The sequence below is a fragment of the Tyto alba genome, unplaced genomic scaffold (genome assembly GCF_018691265.1).
Source record: "Tyto alba isolate M040663 unplaced genomic scaffold, T.alba_DEE_v4.0 Super-Scaffold_13, whole genome shotgun sequence".
NCBI lineage: Eukaryota > Metazoa > Chordata > Aves > Strigiformes > Tytonidae > Tyto > Tyto alba.
Window position 1 is genome coordinate 36731328 of NW_024881275.1, and position 23369 is coordinate 36754696.

The 23369-nt window shown below is 37.1% G+C and overlaps 1 protein-coding gene across 2 annotated transcripts in view; it reads right to left on the bottom strand.

Moving 5' to 3' along the window:
- FANCC (FA complementation group C) overlaps nt 1–23369 on the bottom strand; it is an 85986-nt gene that overhangs the window by 28074 nt on the left and 34543 nt on the right. For both annotated transcript variants that reach the window (XM_042788117.1, XM_042788118.1), the window contains 3 exons: nt 7674–7793; nt 6822–6886; nt 2822–2986 (listed from right to left, as the gene is read on the bottom strand). In XM_042788117.1, coding sequence (XP_042644051.1) covers nt 2822–2986; nt 6822–6886; nt 7674–7793 — 350 coding nt within the window. The remainder of the gene's footprint in view (nt 1–2821; nt 2987–6821; nt 6887–7673; nt 7794–23369) is intronic.

Consider the following 23369-nt stretch of genomic DNA (forward strand, 5'->3'; position numbering starts at 1 on the left):
TTGCCACAATCTTCTTTTTTTGTTGTTTTTGTAGTAACATGGCAGATATTATAGATACTACGTCAGGAAAAGAAATCTAATGAGCTTTCATAGAGGTGTTCCAACTCTACGATTTAAAAACCATATAGGAATTAAACTACAGTCATTATCCTTCTGCGACTGAGCTTGCAGATGGTCACACTGGGACAATGCTGAGTTCTGTGGAGAACTGTAAGTCCCAGTATTTAGTAACCCTATTTCCTGGAGCAGGCTTCATGCATATTCTTAAGGAAAACAAGTGTACAGAACACAACAGAGATTGGTAGCACAGAATTCAATTGTTGAACTGGGAAAGAAAAAATAAATAGAAGAACATTAACACTGAGATCACATGGGCTTCGGTGACAGGCCAGGAATACTCCATGCAAGGCACGTGTGAGCCAACGCCTGCTCTCAGGGAAACCATATGCTTTTCTCAAGGGCCCTGCAAGAGTCACTTAGTCAAAAGTCATATGAGCGGAATTATTTTTCCTCACTGTGATGAACAAGGAGCTCAAAAGTTAAGTGAAGGGATTTTTATTTCAGTCAGAAGAAACTTTTATGACTATCTAAAGGATTCAGACTCACATTCCGAAGTGGCAAAAGTATGTCATGATGGACATGGCTTACTGACATCAGCACAGACCATCCATGCTGAACCTGTGAACGTGCTCTGGAGGTTTCCCGAACTGTGTTACCGCTTGTGGAACACACTGACTGGGGTTTGAGTGAGTGGTGGGGTTTCTGGTAGCAGGGGAGGGGGCTACAGGGGTGGCCCCAGGGAGAAGCTTCTCAAAGCTCCCCCGGCTCCAAGTCAGCTCCATCTCTGTTTGGGAACTGAGCCAATCAGCTGCGCCTCTGCGATAACGTATTTAAGAAGGGACCTGGGAGGAGGAGTTGCTGCAGCTGCGTGAACACCAAGGTCAGTGGAGGAACGGAGGAAGAAAGGAGGGGGGAGGTGTGCCGGAGCAGAGACCCCCCTGTATCCTGTGGTGAGACGGCAGGGCGGCCCCCCCCTGCCACCCATGGAGATCCACGGTGGAGCAGACATTGATTTATGGCCTGTGAGGGGCCCCACACGACCTAGGAAGGTGGCTGCACCCAAAGCCAGCTGGGACCCTGTGGGAAGAAGCAGCCCCTTCTGTTGTAGTTCAGCACCGGGAGGATTGCAGCATGCGGGGGTGTCCCACGCCGGAGCAGCTCGGGATGGGCTGCAGCCGTGGGAGGGAATCCAGTCAGAGAAAGTTTGTGGAGGACTGTCTGCTGTGAGAGAGGAAACATGCTGGAGCCCAGGGAACAAGTTCCAGAAGTTCCACCCTCTTCTGAGATGGCACAAGTGGCAGCACTGACTGCACCCCCCATTCCCTGCCCCTGCGCCACTGGGGGGAGGAGGTAGAGATACCGGGAGCAGAGCTGAGCCCGGGAAGAAGGGAGGGGTGGGGGGAAGGTTTCTCAAGATGTGGCAATGCTTCTCACTGTCCTACTCTGTTAAGTGTTGCTGTTGTTAGTGTCTGTAATAAATCTATGCTCTTTTTTTTCGTCCTCTGAGGAGTCTGTCTTTTGCCTGTGACCATAGTGGGCGATTTGTCCCTCCCATTACTATCTTGAATCCCAAGCCTGGCTTATTTTTCCCTTCTCATCACTGGGAGTGAAGGGGAAGCGAGCAGCCGTGTGATGCTCAGTTGCTCTCTGAGCTCAAACCACGACACATACCCAGTCTGAAACCATGAAAGATGGACAAGTAGAAGATAGTGCTCTCTTTTTTTTTGGGACACAGCTTTTGCTACAGAGCTTCACATTCGCTTTTCACTTGTTTTCCTCGGCTTTTAGTAACATGTGTACAAATTAGTAATTGTTCTTTGCCATTAATTGTTTTTTTTTGCTGGAGCCCTCAATGGAGCAATGTAACAATCTTCATTGGAACAACTCAGAAATTACCATGTTGAGTACAGAGGAAGAAATTAAAACTTTGATTAAAAGAGAGATAAATGGATAATTGAGGTAAAGTCTTTGCAAAGGACCTTTTCTAGTATAAAAAAAAAAAAACCAAACAAACAAAAAAAAAAAAACAACAAAAAAAAACTTGTTTATAATACAGCTCCTCAGCTACAAACTGAATAAAGTAATTCTCCACCTAAAGCAGGCTGAGGTTTCCCTGACATCTTTCTTTCCCTGGCATAGCCAATTTTGATGATGCCAGCTTCACTCAGATGTTTTTCATCCATAGACTGATTTTATCAAAACAGTGGTTTTAGTGGCAGCAAGAGAAGTAAAGTTATATTTCACAAATTGCTCCTCTCAGACTCATTAAAAATAAACTACCGAAAAACAAAAGAATTTAAAATCCTGATAACAAATTTCACAGGAAAAAAAAAAAAAGTATGGAAACATTCAAACAAAAGGATCTATCTTATGCACAGAAAAATAAAGTTGGCTCTCAATATGTCGTTAGAAATGTTGATATGCTTATGTGAAAGGTAAATAACATTTTTATGAGAAGTGATCATGTCTTCACAAAATTCCTAAGATTCTGTTGAATACTTTAACTGCAATTTTAGAGAAAAGGTGGGACGAAGGTTCAGTTAACATTTAAAGCTGTTATGCCACAATTTGTGTATAAGCAACATAAAAGTCCGCTCTGGCCTACAACCTGAGCTCTGCTATTCAACTATATGGGAAATATTTTAGTAGAATGAAGAAGGTGTACAGTGCAATCGGCATACAAACCAAGAGAAAATACATTTAATTGAATGAATAAACTTTACAAAAAGAGCGTAAAAATCATACAGACCATGCTACTTACTTTAAAAAGGCCTCATTCACAGCCTCCAGAAACTCTGAACTCAAAATTTCTTTTGATGTACCTCCATGGTAAAGAAGGAGAGTTTCCAGCAATGGGGTTAGATCAGGCAAAGTAATGAGAGGGACACAGAAAAGGGACACGGCATTCACATGACTGGCTGAAACTCTGAGGGAAAAATAAACGCAGCTGACATTTCACAAAAGTCAAAAGTTTAATTTCTAAACTGATAGGGATTCATTACAGAACATTAAATGTAAGAGATGCATACCTAACCACAGAAAACTTATTTATTGGATGACTGTTTATGTTGTTACATATTGTCTGAAGAATCTTAAGGAGAAGTCTGATAAAATTTTGTTATTTTAGTGCTCATGGCAAACCCTGTGAGGGACACCAAACCAATTCTGAAATGCAGCCAGTTGTGTTCAGTCAGTAATCACATCCGTCCTAGCAGGGAATGCTTTGTCTTTCCCAGGGTCAGCAAAGCACAGGTGAGGAAGACTATGGATTCACAGATCCCACGTAGGTTTGCTAGACCCTCACAAGAGACCACCTAGCTGCTTTTAAAGCCTCCTGTTGTTTTCTTGACCTCTCTCCTCTCAAGAGAGACGACTTCTATGAACCAAACCAATCCTGATGTCTCCAAGTGCTCAGTTGAAAAATTTTTGTCTTGCAGATCTACAGTTGAAGGAATATGTAACACTTCTGGATGTTATACAAACCACTCACTTGACCTGCTTGCTAAAATTACATACTTGGAAACTACTAAAGACAGTGGAATGAAGCCTTTGGAACATAAACAAAAGGGAAAATGGCACACAATATAAGAGATAACATTTGCAACATTCCCTTGAAATCACAAGTTTCCTGGAGTATATACAGTTTCAGTTTTGGCAGTAATACATTTATGAAAATGAGGAAATCAGAAATATTGAATTCTAGCAAACTCGGAAGTGCTAGATTGCTTGTGAAAGGCTTCTCTGGGTTGCTGCAAGTTTCTTCTGATTGCATTGCTCACTAAAAGGGGTGCATTCTTTGCAAGAACCTGAAACTGTTTTCTTTGGGGAGCCACCAATGCAGTTTATGAAGAGCTGAGACAGGAATTACACTACCGGCTGCTCTGAATAAGAGCTAACTCTACTACCCTGCATTAAAGATACTCCCAAATAGATGTTGCCTAATGGTCACTGGCATATGCTGTGACAGAAGTGCTATGATTTGTGGACACGGGGTACCATTGTGGTTTCCACAGTGAGAGAAATAAAACATGACACATTTTCAAAGACTTAAATTTCCAAGTAAGTACCTAACCAAGTATGTGTTTAAGATTTCTTACACTGAAATAGTTTGAGATGCAGTTTTACTGTAAGAAGTGTTTCTGTAGGAATGGTAATTACTGGGCTGATATTAATTGTGCAGTAGTGTTTTCCAGGATACACATGTAAATACATGTAAAGCTCACAGACCTGAGACTCTTTAAATCAGTCCCCTTTACAAAATTCTGTTTCTAATTACTTACTCATGAGCAGCGAACTTTAGCAGTTTACTTTACTCTTAACTTTAGAGGAAAAATCCTGCAAAGGCAATTTTCTTCTTTTCTACATAAACTTCAAAATATGTTCCTGGAGAATACTGCACTGTGCATTCCACTGTTTGCAATGGATTTGCACAGACAGTTTCATCTGTGTTGCTGTAAGCATCACTGAACAGAGAAATGAGACAATGTACACCTCTAACTGCAAACTACATTTCTCTCTGCAACTTGAATAAACAACCATATCATAATTTCTACACTCAAAAATCCACCTACATTCAAAGTTTTCCTTTTCTTCCAGTAGAAATCGGATATTTCTCTTCCCAACAGCCTCATTAGCTTTTCAGCTAAGTCTGCTTTATCCTACTTTATAAAATGTGGGTATTTGTTTTCTACATTGAACAAAACTTTGTGATGCTCAACAGCTGTGTCCATCATTTCAGTGTTAAAGTCAGCTCTAAATTAATTTAGCTCATTTACTCTTCCTTCCACAAACATCTAAGTTCAACAAGAAAGACAGAAAAATAGCCAAGCTATTGACTCATGATAAAAGGAAGATATTTCAATCAGCTTCCTCTTTCCTGTAACTTTTCAGGCTATGTGGTGTTAAATAGGTCATAAAACTCATTTAAACATAACAGCAGCTTTAACTCTGAAGACCAACACAATATGCACAGGAGAGTCATACATTTAAAACAGAAGACACAATTTGAATATACAGTTTATATTAAAAATACATATCCTTATTTTTGCTTTTGTGTTTTAGCTGGAAAACAATATGCATGCAATCAAAAGGATCTATTATGTACTCAAATACAGTAATTTTTAAAATATTGACAAAAGACTATGATCTGCATTTCAAGGTCAGTGGAAAGGCACAAATTACACAGTGAAAAGGCACAATCATGTCAAAAATAGTGACAATAGTAGCATTAGGCAAATGTATTCCTTTTTTATCGTCACAGATTTTGGCTTAATTCACTGTATTTATGTAGAATGCATGAAGAAGTTGATTATTCTCACTGACTACAACTAGATCTGTAGAAACACCCTGCAGAATGCTGCAAAATGATTATTAGCATCTGATAATCTGGATTGGAGATCTGGCCAGAGCACCATCACCATTTCCTTTCCACCCTCTTTCTCAGACTTTCATCCTTAAAAAAACAGGCTGAGGAAACAGTTAAATGGTGGAAATACTCTGTGCTCAGGAACATTTAAAATAGCTGTATATGAAACATGTGGTATCACCACAGTATCGTTTGGTACCAGATCAGGGAACTAATGGCAGGAAAATGAGAGGTTCTTTAAATAAACACAAACAAATTTTACCATTAGTAACAAGAGCAAAGTAACTACTATTCTGTCATATTAAACTATCACTCACACAAACAGGAAAAAAAATTCCTTTGGAAAAATTTTTTTGCTTTTTCTCATAGTAACTGCCAGTTAACTTTGGTTCTGAGGACACATATAGCAGCCAACATTATGATTGTGAAGGTCTTGAGGTTCTACAAGGCTAAGTGCAAGGTCCTGAACCTGGGTCAGGGCAATCCCCAGTATCAGTACAGAGTGGAGGATGAAGGATTGAGAGCACCCTGTGGAGAAGAACTTGAGGACTGGGGGTAGTGGTAGATGGAAAACTGATTACGACCCAGCCATGTGCACTCACAGCCCAGAAAGCCAACGATATCCTGGGCTGCATCAAAAGAAGCATGGCCAGCAGGTCGAGGGAGGGGATTCTCCCCTTCTGCTCTGGTGAGACCCCACCTGCAGTACTGTGTCCAGCTTTGGAGTCCTCAGCACAGGAAAGACATGGAACTGTTGGAGTGGGTCCAGAAGAGACCCACAAAAAAGATCAGAGGGATGGCACACCTCTCCTATGAGGAAAGGCTGAGAGAGTTGAGGTTGTTCAGCTGAGAGAAGGTTCCAGGGAGACCTCGTAGCAGCCTTACAGTACTTAAAGGGGGCTACAGGAAAGATGGGGAGGGACTCTTATGTATTATGAGGAATGTACTGATAGGATGAGGGGTAATGGTTTTAAACTGAGTGTCCATTTAGATTAGATATAAAGAAGAAATTCTTTCCTGTGAGGGTGGTGAGACCCTGGCACAGGTTGCCCAGAGCAGCTGTGGCTGCCCCCTCCCTGGAAGGGTTCAAGGCCAGGTTGGACGGGGCTTTAAGCAACCTGGGCTGGTGGAAGGTGTCCCTGCCCGTGGCAGGGGGGTTGGAACTAGATGAACTTTAAGGGCCCTTCCAATCCAAACCATTCTATGACTCTCACATTAAATATAAATTCTTATGTGAAGCACAAATTAATAAGCTTGTCCACACCTGAAATTATCTGCATACACATTCAAAACTTTCCATTTGAAGCCTAAGTTGCTCAAGACTGTAAAAAGCTCCTCACTGAACTGTAATGATCCAAACTGAAATATATCAAAATTATGTTTAGATAACACCTACCTCCCCTGAATGGTAAGTCCAGTGAACTGATTTCCTCTGAGTTCTGTTACTAATGAAGAGATCATCTGTTAAATAAAATAAAAACTATTACACATACTGCAAATCAGCAGACATTAGTTGCATGGTTCTCTGTGTGACTGACATACTGCAGTGTTTAGTAACTTGCTCTGTTCACTCAGTTTGATTTTTTAATTTTTTAATTATTGGTGCCAAATTAAAGGTATCTAGATCACTGAATAAATTATGCTGCAAAACATTTTTTGAACACACATTATATACCTTCCATATTTGAAAACAATCAAGTTATTTATTTTAGCTCTGCTTCCCCAAGAGGTGAGGTAGAACTTTCAGAAGAGCAATACTATTACATTTTATATGATTTATCTAATTTAAACCATCATATTATGATACACTATTCCCATTATTTTTGTATATTAAATATAAAAGACACTTTTCCTAAGATTTAGGGCTCATCTACCACTTTTAAATGCAGTGCATAGTCAAAGAAAACATTCAAAAATTACGTTCTAATACACAAAATAAAATTTATCATTTAAATTTCACAGGGGAAAAAAAAATAATGACATGGCAGACTTTTTTGTTATAACACAACAGCAACAGGAATTTTGTTTTTTAGTAATATCTATTACAGTGTAATCTAATACAAATTCTCTCATTTGTCCAGAGATTTCCCACTTAATTTTTTCCCTTAAAAAGGCTGTAAAAGTAACTGAGGTAAGAAAAGATAAACAAAGTTCAGTCCACGTTCCTTATCACAATGACAGCTCCATGTATGTGCTTATAAACTGGTGATTTATTATTAACAAAATCTCAATTGCACAAAATACTTACGTTTTTAACTAAGTGACAATAATAATCTGCTGATGTGTAGCCAAGAGTTGATATGAATTTACTGGTTTCAGCTTCATTACTTTCCCACTTAGAAGAAGAAAGGAGATGGCACAGCAAACTCTGTGAGACATCAATAGAAGGGCAATAAAAAAAAGTATTAAGACTACAACATGCTGTGTAAAAAGAACTAACTGCTATTGAACTATATCTGGGGTAAGTAAGACCTTTTGATTTATTGTGGCCATTTTACACCACTGACACAGAAGAGCAGGCAGCTCTCATCAACCATAAGGAAAATGCTGCATTTGCTACAATCAAACATGGGTTCACATGCCACACAATTTCACTAGCTGTGCAACAGCAGTGGAGGCAATCCATATCAGAACCAGACAGAGCTTTGGTACGTTTCAGTTATGAGTGCTGTTTCAGTCTGATACCATCTGGATAGCAGAAGTGACATTGCTGCACAGCAAAAAAACCCACCTGTAGTCTTGATCAGTATTGTGATCGAGAAAGCACAAAGTTAACATTTAACTTTCTGTAGGACTCCTTCAAGAGGCCCCAGTAATTCTGATGGGATTCAGGGGCTGGCCTCATAATTTAATTTGCTTAATTTCCTCATTATCTTGAAAATATAGTGATAAAATTTTAGTTTGACATTTACTTCTCTACCAATTTCACTATGGAATGCTTTCAGTCACATTTAATAAAACCTTTTTAATATATCATATAACAATCCTTAGATGGTAGATTCAGAGTAAACTCAGATTAACACATTTGATACACTGGTTCTGCAGTTGCATACAGAGAACTCTGAACATAGTACTGTGGTTTCATGCTTTCCCAGTTCTTCAGTGCCATACTACAGCTCTGCTGTCTTTTATACAGATCCTACTCTCCATCACCTTCCCAACTGAACTCATTTATGAAAACTGTTGCATGAAATCTTGAGCAGGTTTTTGCATCCCGATGTTATAAAGGAGCAGAGATAGTTTTATGTTGCCTGTTAAATCATTTGCTCTGCATTTGTTAACAGTTTTCTTCCTGTCCTCTGCTGCTACATGCTGATATAACAACAGCTACATTCCCCTTCCAGGGGTTCATTTCAGGGCTTTATATATCACTGACACTTAAAAGTTTAAACTAAACTACATTTCGTATGGCAGTAAGTATAAGACCCTTTGTAACAAAGGGTCAGGATTAGCAAATGCTGAAAAAGATTTTAACTTTAAAAATATGTAATTAAAAGGAAAGTTCAGATGAAAGCTCTGTGACTTACATGGTCTTAGGGTGTTTCACTCTATGTAATCTTTTTACAAGAGAGATCTGATGAAATATTTGAGACTAAAAAACTAAAAATCAGTTAGCTCATTTTCTGCTTTCAGAAGTCCAAACCAAATATTTATACATGCTCTGGTTGAACAACCCTAAGCAACTGCTTCAGAAGTCCTGAAATTAGATGTATTCCATGTTTGATTAATGTGAGAGAAAAGATACAATCAGTGGAAGCACATCAGAAGTCTAAGGAAATTCATTACTATCAAAGTAAGTTACAAGCACTTGGGACACCTTATTTATTGTGCTTTTGTTTATTATTATTTTACCACCTTGCATACTTACGTTAAATGCCTAAATATCCTTTTCTTCCACTGTAAACCTTTTTTCCTAAATAGCCCTCAAAAGAAGAAACTGCTGGTTTACTGTCATCCAGTGACTTTCCTAAAACTAAGGATGAAGGAAAATGCTGGGGCAACACAGAGTTTCGAAGAAGTAATTTACAGGCAACTTTTGCATTCTTAAGAAAAAGACACAAAAAGGTTGATTTTCAAAATGTACAAACATCTAAAAATGTCAAAAGTGAAGGCCAAAATCTATTAATGTGTACAATCTCCAAACACTCTTTAATTAATTTATTAATATGGGACCATATATGTATTTTTATTGTCCTTTGCAACTATTACTAAAGTTAAAATTTGTTTTCAGAACACCAGCAAGGGTTCAGAAAAGTAGTTCCTACAAAATGGGTCAGTCTGCCAAGTACAATGAGACAAGGGATCAGATTGCAAGTTGTAAACAAAATAAAGAAGTATTTAGCAATAAGCCTGGGATGCCATGTTTGCTAGAGGTAAGGAGGGGGCTTGAAAAGTACAAAGTTTGTTGGATTGCTCAGTAAAAGACTTACAAAAATCTTCACCAGTGAGAAGAACAAACATAAAAAGCTCTGAAAAGGATCTGACTGGTTGATATGGCAGTTAATGGCAGCTAAATGAGGGAGTAGCTTAAAAACCCATATAGTCATCTGTAACACTGTAAAATGTATTACCTAGTGACTCTCTCTGTAACCAGAATCTTCCTAAGGGTAAAACTAATCAAACACTCTTTATATGAAGAGTCATTTCAGAATTATGTTCCCCCTACTCTTCTGTAACAGTCACTGTTAACCAATCAATAGAGGAAAAGACAAAATTACTACGTATCATCAGACTTTGCATACAGCCTGCAACACTTTTCTGTTTTTTTTTTGTTTAGTTCACTTTTTGGTTACTGTTTTGTTTGTTTTTCCTTTTCTGAGTACTTTACTATATCCATGCTAGAATTTTACAGATCACTTATTATTTTTTTGGATCACACAAAACCTCTGAACAGCCAGAAAGGGGAAAGGGAAATGGGAGTAAGGAGATAACTGTAGACAAGATGAAAGGAAGTATTAGGTAAGTATAAAAGAAAGGTATGTATTAAAGGTGAAAAACATTTAGAATTCAGCTCTATGTCTTATATATCTCATTTTACATTGCCAGTGCAAAGCCCGAGACATACCTACATGCAACAAAGATAAAAAATTGGTAACAGTAATTTAAAACATTTATCTTTTAAGGTTTAAATGCTTTCTTTGGTCCAAAACACGTCCAGAAAGTTCTCCTCCTCCCTAGAAAAAGTCGCTTATTTACTTCACATAATTCTGGGTGTAAGTGATGATTCTTTTACTATTATATATTTCATTAGCAGAGAGCTGTCCGAAAGAAAAATCAATATTGAGAATTCACTCTTCTACTTGACAAATTGACTGTTAGATAGATAAGGAATTGGCTAGATGGCTGTGTCCAAAGAGTTACAGTCAATAGTTCAATGTCCAAGTGGAAACCAGTAATGAGTGGTGTCCCTCAAGGGTGCGTACTGAGACCAATACTATTTAATATCTTCATCAATGGGATGGGATTGAGTGGGACAGTGGGATTCAGTGCACGTTCAGCAAGTTTGCTGATGACACCAAGCTGTGTGGTGAAGTTGATTCGCTGGAGGGAAGGGTTGCCATCCAGATGGACCTTGACAGGCTTGAGGAGTGGGCTGTGTGAAGGTCACGAAGTTCAACAAGGCCAACTGCAAGGTCCTCTACCTGTGTCAGGGCAATCCCTAGTACTGATGCAGACTAGGGGACGAGTGGATTGAGAGCAGCCCTGCAGAGAAGAACTTGGGGATACCAGTGCATGGAAAATCCAACATGAACCAGCAATGTGTGTTTGCAGCCCAGAACGCCAAAAACACTGGCACAGGTTGCCTGTAGAAGCACTGAAGTGTTCAAGGCCAGGTTGGATGGGGCTCTGGGCAACCTGGGCTAGTAGAAGGTGTCCCTGCCCATGGCAGTGGGGGTGGAACTAGACGATCTTTAAGGTTCATTCCAATCCAAACCATTCCATGACTATGATTTTGTAAGGGGAACTGTTTCTTGAAAACAAGATGCTTTCAGCTGTTCCACTGCGTAATCCTCTTGTAATAATACACTTCTGTGTAAGTACACAGATGGTGGGGAAGCAGCAGTAAAATGTCTAGAAATAAAGCTTACACCTGATAACCCCCAACTAAAGACAATTTTTTTTTTTCATACAATTTTTCCAGCCACTTAGCAGGTAAGCTGGATAAGGCAAAACTCAGTACATGTGAGAAACCCAATTTTCCAGTTAGAACATGGAAAGCTAAAATGAGCAGACTATTCCAAGAGATAATCTCTAAAGAGAAAAACTGACTGAGTACAAAAAGATCATTAGCTAATTACTTTCTTATGCTATTTGTCCATCCTCTTTCATCCTATACATCATTAACTTGATTATCAAAACCACAGTGTAAACCAGGAACAGCTAATTTTTAAATAAATGGCAGTGAAAACTGCTGGGTTTACCTCAAGCTTCAAATTTCACAATGTTTAAATTCCAGTAATTCTCAGATCTAAAGGGACTGTATCAGTAGTTATTTCACACCATACTACAGAACTTGGTTAGAACCAGTTCCAAGACCTAGTGTAAAACAATGTTTTATTTTATGTAAATTTATCCTTTCACTTTTGAAATCAACTCTTTCAGAAAATCTTATAGAGAAATCTAGAAGGTTTCAGGTTTTCTCAGAGAGGTTCTTATAGGATACTATAGAAATATTCAGAACTAATTATAGATTCCATTATTGTATTATGAAGCCCCCACAAAGCATTTTGATAAAAGAAAAAAACCTAATGCTTTATACAGTCACAGTGTGGACTCCTGGGGTCAGAGAGATCAGCAATTTGAGACTAATGACTTCTAAGCAATCATTTCAAACCCAACAGAGGGTATTCAGTTACGTGATGGGAAAGTTGTCAATTCTAAATGCACTCCTGTATTGATGATCTCAGTCATAAACCCTAGTCTACTCCAATAAAGTAGACAATATGAGATTTACATAACTGTCAGTTATTTCTGGCAGTAAATCAATTACTCACTGTCTAATCCACTAATTCCATATTCTACAAACCATAAAAATGGATGAGTCTGTGGCAGAAGTGCTGCATTCAGAAGCAAAAATAACAAGGAATCATGATTCTGGAAAATTAACAGCAGTCAGGCATACTGGTATATGAGAAATTATTTCTTTCTCGATTTCCCTAACCATTGATTAAGCAGGAAGTAGGAAGGAAACCACCTTGGTTCTAGTTGCAAGAGAATACACCCATGGCCTTGGATTAAAGTTCTGCAACATAATTCCCTTCAGCCTGAAACAGAATTAATGAATTTTCATAAAGCCTTCACCATGACCAACTTCCCTGAACAACTTTGACAGTGGCTTTATTTTACTAATGTAATTTATACTGAGTAAGATTCTAGCTAACTTAGTTTTAACATCCATTGCATACAGTAATTTCCAGTATTTTTAACAGGCGGATAATCCTAGGAGAATTGGCATGAAGACATAAAATCATGTATTTTATCAGTGTAAACACAGTGCTTCATATCTACCAGGTTCTGTAGCGGAAGAGGCCTGATTTAGTGTTTACTCTTCTGATTTATAGATTGGCTATAAGGCTGTCCCTTATTAAATCACCCAGGGAAAGCAGAAGGAATGAGAACAGACTTGAAACTAAAGACTTCTGAGAACACAAATGGAGAAAACAAATCACTACATACCCTGGTTATCGTCCACCTGTATCTAAAGAGGACTAAGCAACTGAAAAACATTTCATAACTACCACTTCCCAGTTAAGCTAAGCCAAATCTTCTGATACTCCTCTTTAAGTAAAGAAGGATGATCTTCATGTGCTACAAGCGATTTGTTGAGCTACTCTATGAAGTTTGTTTCTTAAGAGACAACCATCTCTTGGAGCATATGTGTCTATGAAAGCCTACAAATTATTTTCCTGGAGCAGAATTGGCCCCTCCACTGAGATAAGCAGCACAGCACCAGGCAGATACCAACTCAGCTAGTGTCTACAATGTCAGAAAGGGCGAGAAGGTGTCTTTAGTCTTCTGCTACTGCCTTTACTAAGCAGGGATCCAAAAGCCCTTGGAAGCCTCTTCTCCCTTCTTTCTGTAATAGGAAATATCTTCCTGCTCACATTGATGGGGAAAAACATAGAAGACTAAACTAAAGGCACAATTACATGTGAAATTAGACATCAACATGGAAATAGCACTTGATTTTTATTACAGGACCACATGACAAGTTTTATGCTAGTAACTGTATTTGTGTAGCAACTGTCCTGGAATTTATGACACAGTTTCAAAGACATTCCAGGGGAACCAGATAAACCAATTTGTTTCTGGAAACTTCTCAACACACTATCTCCAAAGTATTTATGATTCCGAATGTCCTCTGAAGCAGATGTGAAAATCAACACAGGCAATATATTTTGGAGAGAAGAGATGGATGGTTTCACTGGGATGAGCCATTCAAACCTGATACTGATTAGGACTTCAGTGACACTACTGGGCCCTTTTTGCCAATTTGGATGAGTCTGTCAAAGCCACAGATAGAGAATGATGGAACACAAGGATCTGCCATTTACCCTAAAAGATACTTTTCTTTAGTATATTCTCCTCATAAACAAAGAGCGCTATTATTTTCTGAGCAGGGACCATTAATGCCACTTTGCTGAAATATATGATATATGTGGATTTGTTGGAGTAAGTACAACATGGATACCCAAGGGTAAATTTTTGAAATCTGGTCAAGTAACAGGTTTGTTTCTGACCTTTCCATCTGCTTCAATGGGAACAAGATTTCCTCAGCTCTGTTAAGAAAAAGCAAGTATCATAGAAAAAACCTAAATCTTATTCAGAGGAAGCATTAGAAGTGCTATTTCCTCTTTGCATTTATCAGATTTTGGAATGAATATTTCTTGTATGGCAATGATTTCAACAGTGTGTACGTCAATTTTGTTTTTAGGTGTTCCCTATATGGTCAGTTGGCCTGTTGCTTTCAACACAGATCTACAAGACAAGAGATCAAACTGTATTTCCAATCTGGATTTAAAAATACTTGAAAATTGTGTAATCAATCACAACATTAATGATAAATTAGATAATACAATTTCCAGTCATCATAAAAAAAAATAAAAATGCTATACAATAGGTATTATTTCTTTCTTTAAATAGGTAGGATTCTAACATCTCAAATTACTTCCTAAATTATTTATATATATTATTTATATATAACAGAGTATATATAACAGAGTTCTCAGGAATCAAGTTATACACATTGCTCTGATTAAATTTAAATGTAAATTAATTGGTTGGTTTGCTAGCTTTCAGCAGCTCAGTTCAAACCAAATTCCTGCAGATCTTTTTAGTAAAATATTTCTTGAAAATCCTGCCTGAAGGCTTAAGAGTTTTATTGTCTCCCATGTCCTCTAGATTAAATGATCGGCAATAAAACAAAACCAGGTCTGGTATTTTTAGAACCTTTTTATTATGAAATAAACAGCCAGTTCTGGAAAATAGTAGGGGCTGTCTGTAAATGACAAGGCAGCATGCTCGTTCAGAGACTATCTCAACACCAACTGTTTGTGAAACCAGTTCTGTGGGTAGGGTGCTGATATAACACAATTCATGTTATTTCTACACAGTTCATAGCAAAGTCTGTGGCTTTTAATTTTGTTTATAAGATCTCTTGCTCACTTGCTCCTTAGTTCCAGAAGAAAGAAAATTACCTATCCACAAACCAAAACCAAAATGTAAAAGAAAGTAAGGTAGTAAAACATCATACAGACAAATATAATGTAGCTTTCAAAGTATGTTTTACTCTAGACAATTTTGTTTTCTCGGTATTTTACAAAAATCTCAGTCTATAAATTAGCAGCAATTATATGGCACAGATTTGTTAACAACTTAATTATTATCAGTATGTAAGAGTGTATTTTATAAGCTAGTAAAAAAAGTTTCTTTAATTACTATTGTTAGCCTAATAGAAATCTACAATTTCTGTTTTAAAATTAAAATTGGTTAGAACATATTTCAAACAGATGAAATATTAGACTACGCACACATATATTTCAATCTGCTAGTCAACACAGCCTCACACTTTACAAAATTGAGTCTATTCCAGTAACCACTCACTGGTCTTATACAAAGAAATCAGTTTCAACTTAACTTTAAGAAAGCTTAGAATATTCTTCAGTAATTTACTGGATCAGGGCCAAAGTGCCTAAGTGTAGGGTGAGGAGGGGTTTTCTTCCTACATTTCTTTCTGACATTTACTGTCAGGAAGTTTTTTTGTTTCAGCACAGTTTATGGATACATGCATTTATGGGATGGTTTTCATTAGCTAAATTCTATACCGGCACACTAAATAAAATTGTTGGCCACAAGTACATGTTCAGGATTTATTGTAGCTTCTCGTTTTTCTCCTTATTCACTTGGAATGACAATCTGACATCTGCCCACATCTAAATCTCTATTGATAACCATGAAAGACTAGTTGATCGTAAACAAATTACTCTGTTAAACACTCCTACAGAGACAAGGGTCTTGCCAGTTAAACGTGATCGGGTTACAGAAAATCTACTGAGTTAATATTAACTTAGAGTTTAAAAAAAAATAAATATCCAGGAATAATATTATTCTTCACAAAATTAACGTTGCCAGACGCACAGACGTCACTGCTTTTCACATATTCCCCGACAGGAAAACACTGATTCTACAAAGTACTCCACACTGTACCTTATGCAACAGAACCTTTGACCTTGCTCCGTCTCTGAAGCATGTAAGCAGGTTCACCTTCAGTCAGTGTTTGCAGTAAAACTGCTCAAGTGCTCTTACATTAGGCCCATTTCTCTAACTTTGCTTCGACAACATTAATTGCAATTTGCTTCTAAAAAAAGTAATACTAGCAAAAATACACAAAAGGACCATGAAATCCTACTAGAAAAAAAATAACTGAAAAAAAATCAAAACCCCAGACAGATATCCTTTTTTCTTTAGAAATTAATGTATGCTATGATTTGTGTTAAACTTGCCAATACATATAGCTTATTAAAAAGGCTAGGCTCATATTCTGCCTGTTTCTTAAAATGGAAGAAAAATGTTACATACTTCCATACAACACAAAATGAACCTGATCCTAATTTCCAAACTATATGCAGAAAAGAAAATTATGGGAAGAGAGGGGAAAGGGAAGCTGCATTGTTGTTCCCTCACCAATTCAAGCTCAGTTAACTTCTGTGAAGCTAGTATAGGAAAAACATGTTGCACTACTATTGTGGCTAAAGACCACACAACTTTTTAATGGATGAGTTCCAAAGCCTAAGCTCCATCTGCAAATCACTAACAAAACCCTTGGAAATCATAAGAAAGAAGCTAAAGAATTGTGGGGCTGGCAAGCTTTGAGTCTACTCTTGGCCTCAGACAGGAAAAGTAGTTTCAAATCTCCTTTTTTTCTTTCTCCTTTCTCTTTAAGAAACACCCACCTAGAAAGTGCTATTGCTCTTTGTATTACAGAAGGGGAGACTTTTGCTGCTGAAATAAAACACACATTTACACTAACTTACAAAAGTAAATTCAATAGCTTTACCAGAATCAACCGTATTTTTTTTTTTTAAAAAAAAAAGCCCTGTAGTTTAACTAGCAAGAGATCTAGAATTAATTTCCCTCTTCCCTTCACAATTTTCAAAAGCCAAACTGCAAGCTTCTCCTAGAATTCCTTAAATCCACAAAAAAAATATGTGGAAAGGAGAGATGAATAAATTTAAGTTTAGAAGTAGTGGATGCATCATAAAATTGTTTCATTTTTAGTTTAAATTGGCGAGTTTGGTAATTTCTAGAGAAAAGAAAATCCCAAATTTATGCTTTTTTCAATAAATGTATGTGCCTGATGTCGGATTTTTAAACTTCCAATAGGTATGTGTTGCAAATACTCAAAGATAACCTAAACTAGGATGATATTCAGAAGAAATTACTTTTAATTGCTTGGGTTTGGACTTCATAAGTATCAAGATGCTAAAAAGTTTAAGGGGAGAAAAATGTTCACTGAAGTTTTTATCAAAAAAAGCAGAAAATACACCTGTGATGGTGATGCAACAACTGCTGGTCAGTAATTATATTAGGTTAAGCAAAAATATCTAATGCTAATAGAATTACTTCAAATAAAAAGCACTTTTTGTTTGCTAATAACAAATCCTTATTCTTTACTAGAGCCACCTGGCACTACTAAAGTGCTCCGAGAAATGTCAGCTGGCTAGCAAATTGTGACACTTGCTGTTAAAGCTCAAGCAGCCTTGCAGGAAATCAGAATCCTCAGTTTCTCATTTTGTTCTTTGAGATACTTAGTTTTTGTTTATTTTGGCCCAGAAGCCAATAAATTATTTATATTCATAATAGCTTGGCATTATTAAAGAATTATCTATTTGAAAAAGAAGAGAGGTCTGTTTTCCCCCAGACTATTCATATTATTATTCTATTTTTAACCAGAATAATATGGTAATACTTGAAAATTGGCTAACACTGCAAATTCTCTTACATCCTACCAACACAATTTTCTATAGATGACTAGGGAAGGTCCAAATCTGCTTAGAAAGTTGATTCACAGAAGGGTTAGTGAGCAGGCTAACAATTTAGATGTATAATCTTCAGTAGGTAAGAAATGATCAAGAACTCCCTCTGGTTGACTTTCCAAAAACTGAATGACAACAAAAAAATACTGTCAGTGAACTCAGTAAAACTTCGAGACAAATAAGCATCAGAAACTGATTATGTGCTGTGCATGAAAATACATCTTCATGGTTGAATGTTCTCTTATTAAAAAGAGCCAGCCTTAATCTCTTCTTTTATAAGTATCTCTTAACAACTTCAATCACCCTCCTGTCCCTTGTGAATAAAACTGTTTTTGCACAGCCTATTAGAATTCATTAATGTATGCCATCACTGTATCAACTACGTACCATTGATTCATCCATCAATTCCAATTTTCACTGCAATATACCCCCTCGCCCAGAAACGACCCACTCTAACCATACCTAAGAACCTTGCTTTTTAACCTATTAGAGGCAGAACTGTATATACAAAGTTTAAGAGGCAGATATGTCAAATCTTAAGCAAGTATGGCTGGGAGAAGTGGGCTTCCCTACCCAGCATAGTCACACACACACTTCAACAGTTGTAGCTGAACAAAGGTGTTAAACAAGGGTTCTGAAATCACTCCATCTCTGGCCCACACATTTTGTGTATGCACAGGACACACACCAGGGACAGGAGTACAGGGCCAGCAGCTGAGGAGCCCTTTTCCCTTTCCAGGTTGGCACCTGGGACACAACCAAATCACAAAAAGGACTGAGAAACATGCCTCTATCACTCATTAGTCCCTCAGGACACACTGCAAAACAAGCAGACTTGGTTCTCAAAACTGAATTTTAAACAGTAACTTAGAAGTTGAACTGTCCCATAGGATGTAACGTTAAGTCGCTGGCCTCTAATTAATGATGTCACATCTTAAAAGTGTGCATATATATCATTTAACAGTTTTGCTTTCTGTTCTGATTCAAAGGAAAATTGACTTTCAATTATCAGTCACCTGGTGAAAGCGAAGATGTTTCTTTCAAGCTCATTTATGTATTTAATTCCACATATGTCTCAATACAATGTAAAAATTCATCTATCAAAATGTATCCTTTCATGCCCATAAACTAATAGAATTACAGTATCTGTCCTCAATTGCAGCTGATCAACATACTCCAAAAAGACCCATAAATGCTGTGTAAGTATTTGCATGACACCAAGTTCAGCCATTTAAATCTGTCATGAAACTCAAGATTCCAGATTAGTGTATGTCAGACATCAGGGAGGTGAAATCAGCTTCCAAAGCTGTAAACTTTGGTTTCTACCAGGTAAAAAAAAAAAAAAAAGTTCCTCTTCATTTTGGTTAGAGGAAAAGTGCTGTGCTAATGGCTAGAGTGACAGTAAAACATTTTAGAGAAACAGTAAACCAACACTGAGCATCAAAGCAAGAAAAATTGGGAGAATGAAAACAACAAAGACAAAAAACTTTTGAGAAAGGATTAAACATTATACAGCACTTAATAGAAGTGCAGAGGTTACTCCTTATTGTCAAAACCCAACAAAAATAACCATTCAGGTTTTGAAGTAACATATTTTAACGAAACAAAACAAAACAAAAAACCAAACCAAATAACTTTTTGAAGAGCATCTCTATATATTATATTATATATAATTTACTTCAAGCAGAACTGACATGGTAGGAACCATAACCTGTATGCTTACAGCTGACAGAAGCAAGCAGCCAAACGGAGGGGCGAAGGGAAGCGCTACTTTCTCAAAATTAAAATCCCCTAAAAGTCTGTGGAATGCTGTTTACTTCAGCTCTGTTTTACAACCACTGCTGCACGGAGAAGGGATTGACTGAAATGCCTGCAGCGTGTGGCCACCCACACTATGGGAAGCCCTATGATTAAAGAGAATGCTGCGTTCTTGTATTTGCCAGCGAAGTCTGCTCCATGCTGTAATTATTATACTTGCAGTCTTCTTATAATCTATTGCATCTGTTGTGGCAAGTCCCCTTACATTGTCCAAGAAGAAAAACATTGAACATGAATAGCAAGTTATTTTTAATGTGCACAAATGGATCAAACACTAGATAAATACTTCTCTTTTAAGTTTATGAAAACATTTTGCCTTATAGTATAGCCAGTGCCATAGTGAAAGCAGATCTACCACTGAAACATTCACTTTAACCTACTTACCAAAGGATATAGCCTGACACACCACCCTTTCACCCCACATCTTTATAATGAGCTGTCATTGCTTTAGATCTTTAAAGCATAAAAACTATGTGAATTGTATATTAGACATGTACCTAGAAAGCATTATAATATTAGAATTCCATCTGTCACTTTGTTAAGTGATTACACACCTTGACCATTTCCGATGACCCTATGATTTCATGCATTATAACTTCTCCCTTACCCTTTAAGAATGTTTAGTATTTCATAGTAACAGTAACTTTGAAAACAATAAAATAAGCCCTAAACATCAAAATAAATAGCAGTTCTCTTAACAGAAAATTTTGTTTTGAATCCTGATCTCTTCAACACATAATAAAAAAAGCTCAAAACTTGTATTCCATGCATTCTTCTGATATTGATTAGTGCTCTATCACACAAAATTAAGCAGTACAATGCTGTTGTTAGAAGCACAACACATAGCTGTTACTGCACCCTTCCCTACCAAGTTTATGAGGCAGCCCCTACCGTTGCAACAGTTTTGCCAGGAGTTGGCTGCACAGATACTCCTGTGAAAAGAACAGATTGTCTCCTGGCTATAAATATGAAGTGTTACACTAACCAGTGTGCCACTGCCTAGTGAAGGAGGGAAGAATGATGTACCAAAAGCAAGGCTGAATGGGGGGGAAAAAAAAAAAAAAAAAAAAAAAAAAAAAAATCAAGGACTCGGTAAAAGCTCATTCGTCTACACCCACTCCAGACCACTTCCTGAGGAAATGTCTTTAGACTCTCTTTGATATAAACCTTTGATTAGAGGCAAGGGTAAATTCCACATAGAGTGACTGAGGAAAAGTGCTACAAAGACTCTTGAAGAACCAGGGAAAAAATACAGAAAAAAATATTACGAAAAGTATAAACAAGATACATACTTTAATCACCATCAGATGTCTTTCATCTGAAGGAATACACTATGGTCTTTGCAGTGATCAAAGTTCTTGATAATTATTTGCACAGGTTAGAGGAGGAAAGACAACTCCTCTTTTCCAAACATACCAAAAAAGCTGAAAGATCCCTAAAACCACAAGAGTGAGTCTCAGAAAATGATTAAGTAACTTTGAACTACCTTGGCCTCCAGGAGACTTAACATTTTCCGTTTCTCTCTTGGACACATGCCCCCTGGAATACAAACATTGCTCTCTCCCCAGCTGCTAGGGAAAACCAGATCCCCTGCTCCACACCTCCCCTCCCCTCTTAAACTGGCATTACCTTATGATTATTTCGTATTTTAACTATGGTAAAATATTACCACAAAGATAAGAAATAGTATAAAGCAACTACTTAATTATCTTAGTCTGAATATTACTAAAATTAGCGTTCTTCAAACAACAAAAACAAAGTTTCAAATATTATATTTGTAATAAAAGCATGCTAAAACCAATTCTCTATGCCACAGATTCCTCTTCCTCTAATTTTTTCAATAACAAATAACAGGTAAAGTATGTTCATAATTTTAACTCAAATATCTCAGTTCAGCTCTTAATCTCCCTCTTTCAAAACTGTCTAGATAAGAAGGAAAAATCGTGTTTCTCAGCATGACCTCTAGCAATTTATAAGCCTTTTAACAGATGCATTACCCATATATGTCATTAATATAGTATTCTTATCTCATAGGGACATCATTTATTGTAAATACAGTATTATTTTAACATTTTTCTGCATCAAATGGTCTTTGGGCCCATCTGCCCCTGTGGAATGACAAATGATTTAGGTTCTTCCTAACTTAATGAAGCAGACTAAAGAACAGCATTTGAGGTTCATTCTGATTTGTGCACTAAGTATCTTCTTCGTGCTATCTTAAATTGCCATCTTCTAGAAAACTGTGAGCTTGCAGATTTGCTTTTATAAAGACAGCAGAATACTTTTAAAAGAAAAAATAAAATCTTTTTACATTATATTTGGATTATTCTTACATATCATGGTCTTTCCTAAAATTCTCAAAGGTTCTTTACTACCTGACAAAGCATGTATATAAATAACACGTAGCAAGTTTTATTAAAAGATGACAAGTATATTGGCCACAAAATCCAAACAACACTCTTCACCTAAGAGGAGACTATCATAATTCCAATGTACAACGTACATCTTCACGTATAAATCAATGCATCTGTATTAAAGTTAACAGTGTTAGAGAGAATGAAGAACACTGTCTCCTTAAATCACAATGATCTAATTTATATTGAATGAAACTTAGAAGCAACACTAGTAAAAACAAGACAAAAAATGTTCTTTTATTCTGGTCACAGTCTCCTTTAACGTCACTCCTTTTCTTCCAAAAAATACAGAATACAGTGCAGTTGCAGTTCTTTGAGATGTGCTCGCATGCAGACATCTATTCCATCAAAAGGACATTCAAGGAAAAGGGAATGTTTTGCAAAAAGAGCGTATCACACCCTGCCCTACCCAAAAGGGTAGTATATACCCTATTAAATTCAATTCCTACTAGAAAGAAGCTGGTAAAGAATTTAGTAAATGTTTAACAGACAACAGCTCTTCAGGCTGTAAAGACAAAACCTTCTCTCATGTTTGAGTACTTACCTGAATTCAAATTCACACTGTGGGAAACTTCAGTCTAGCACAGGACCTTGGAGGTGTCTTAGGAAAAGACATTCTGCCAAGGGGTGGTATTGTTTCAGGGAGACTCCAAGATGACCTATCGTTTGGTGAAGGTATGAACAGAACTTCAAGTAATCATCCCACACACGCTGGAATGAGGCCCAACTTCTGAATACTTCAATGCAATACACTTGAATACTTTTGCACTCTTACAGTATATCCTAACAGAACTCACCATTTTTTGGGACATTTTTTTCACATAAGCACCATGTCATGTTTATTTCAGCAACTGAGAATAACAGAAGTGTTTCTTTTTATAAAAACCTAAACATGAAGATATATTAAACATAAGTTTTGGAAAAGAAAACAGCCAAGTGAACCTGAGCCAAATATACAGACAGGAACTACAGCTGGGCCCAAAGAGACACAATCACTAAACAATCACTGACCCTGAAGAAAAAAAGAGTGGTGTGGAAGAGAAGGCATATCAGTCTCTGACCAAAAGATGAGGACAGGAACAGTAAAAAAAAAAAAAAAAAAAAAAAAAAAAAAAACAAGATATGGAGAAGTTCTGGGCAAAAGGATTGTTCATTACTGAGGCAAAATGGTTCACC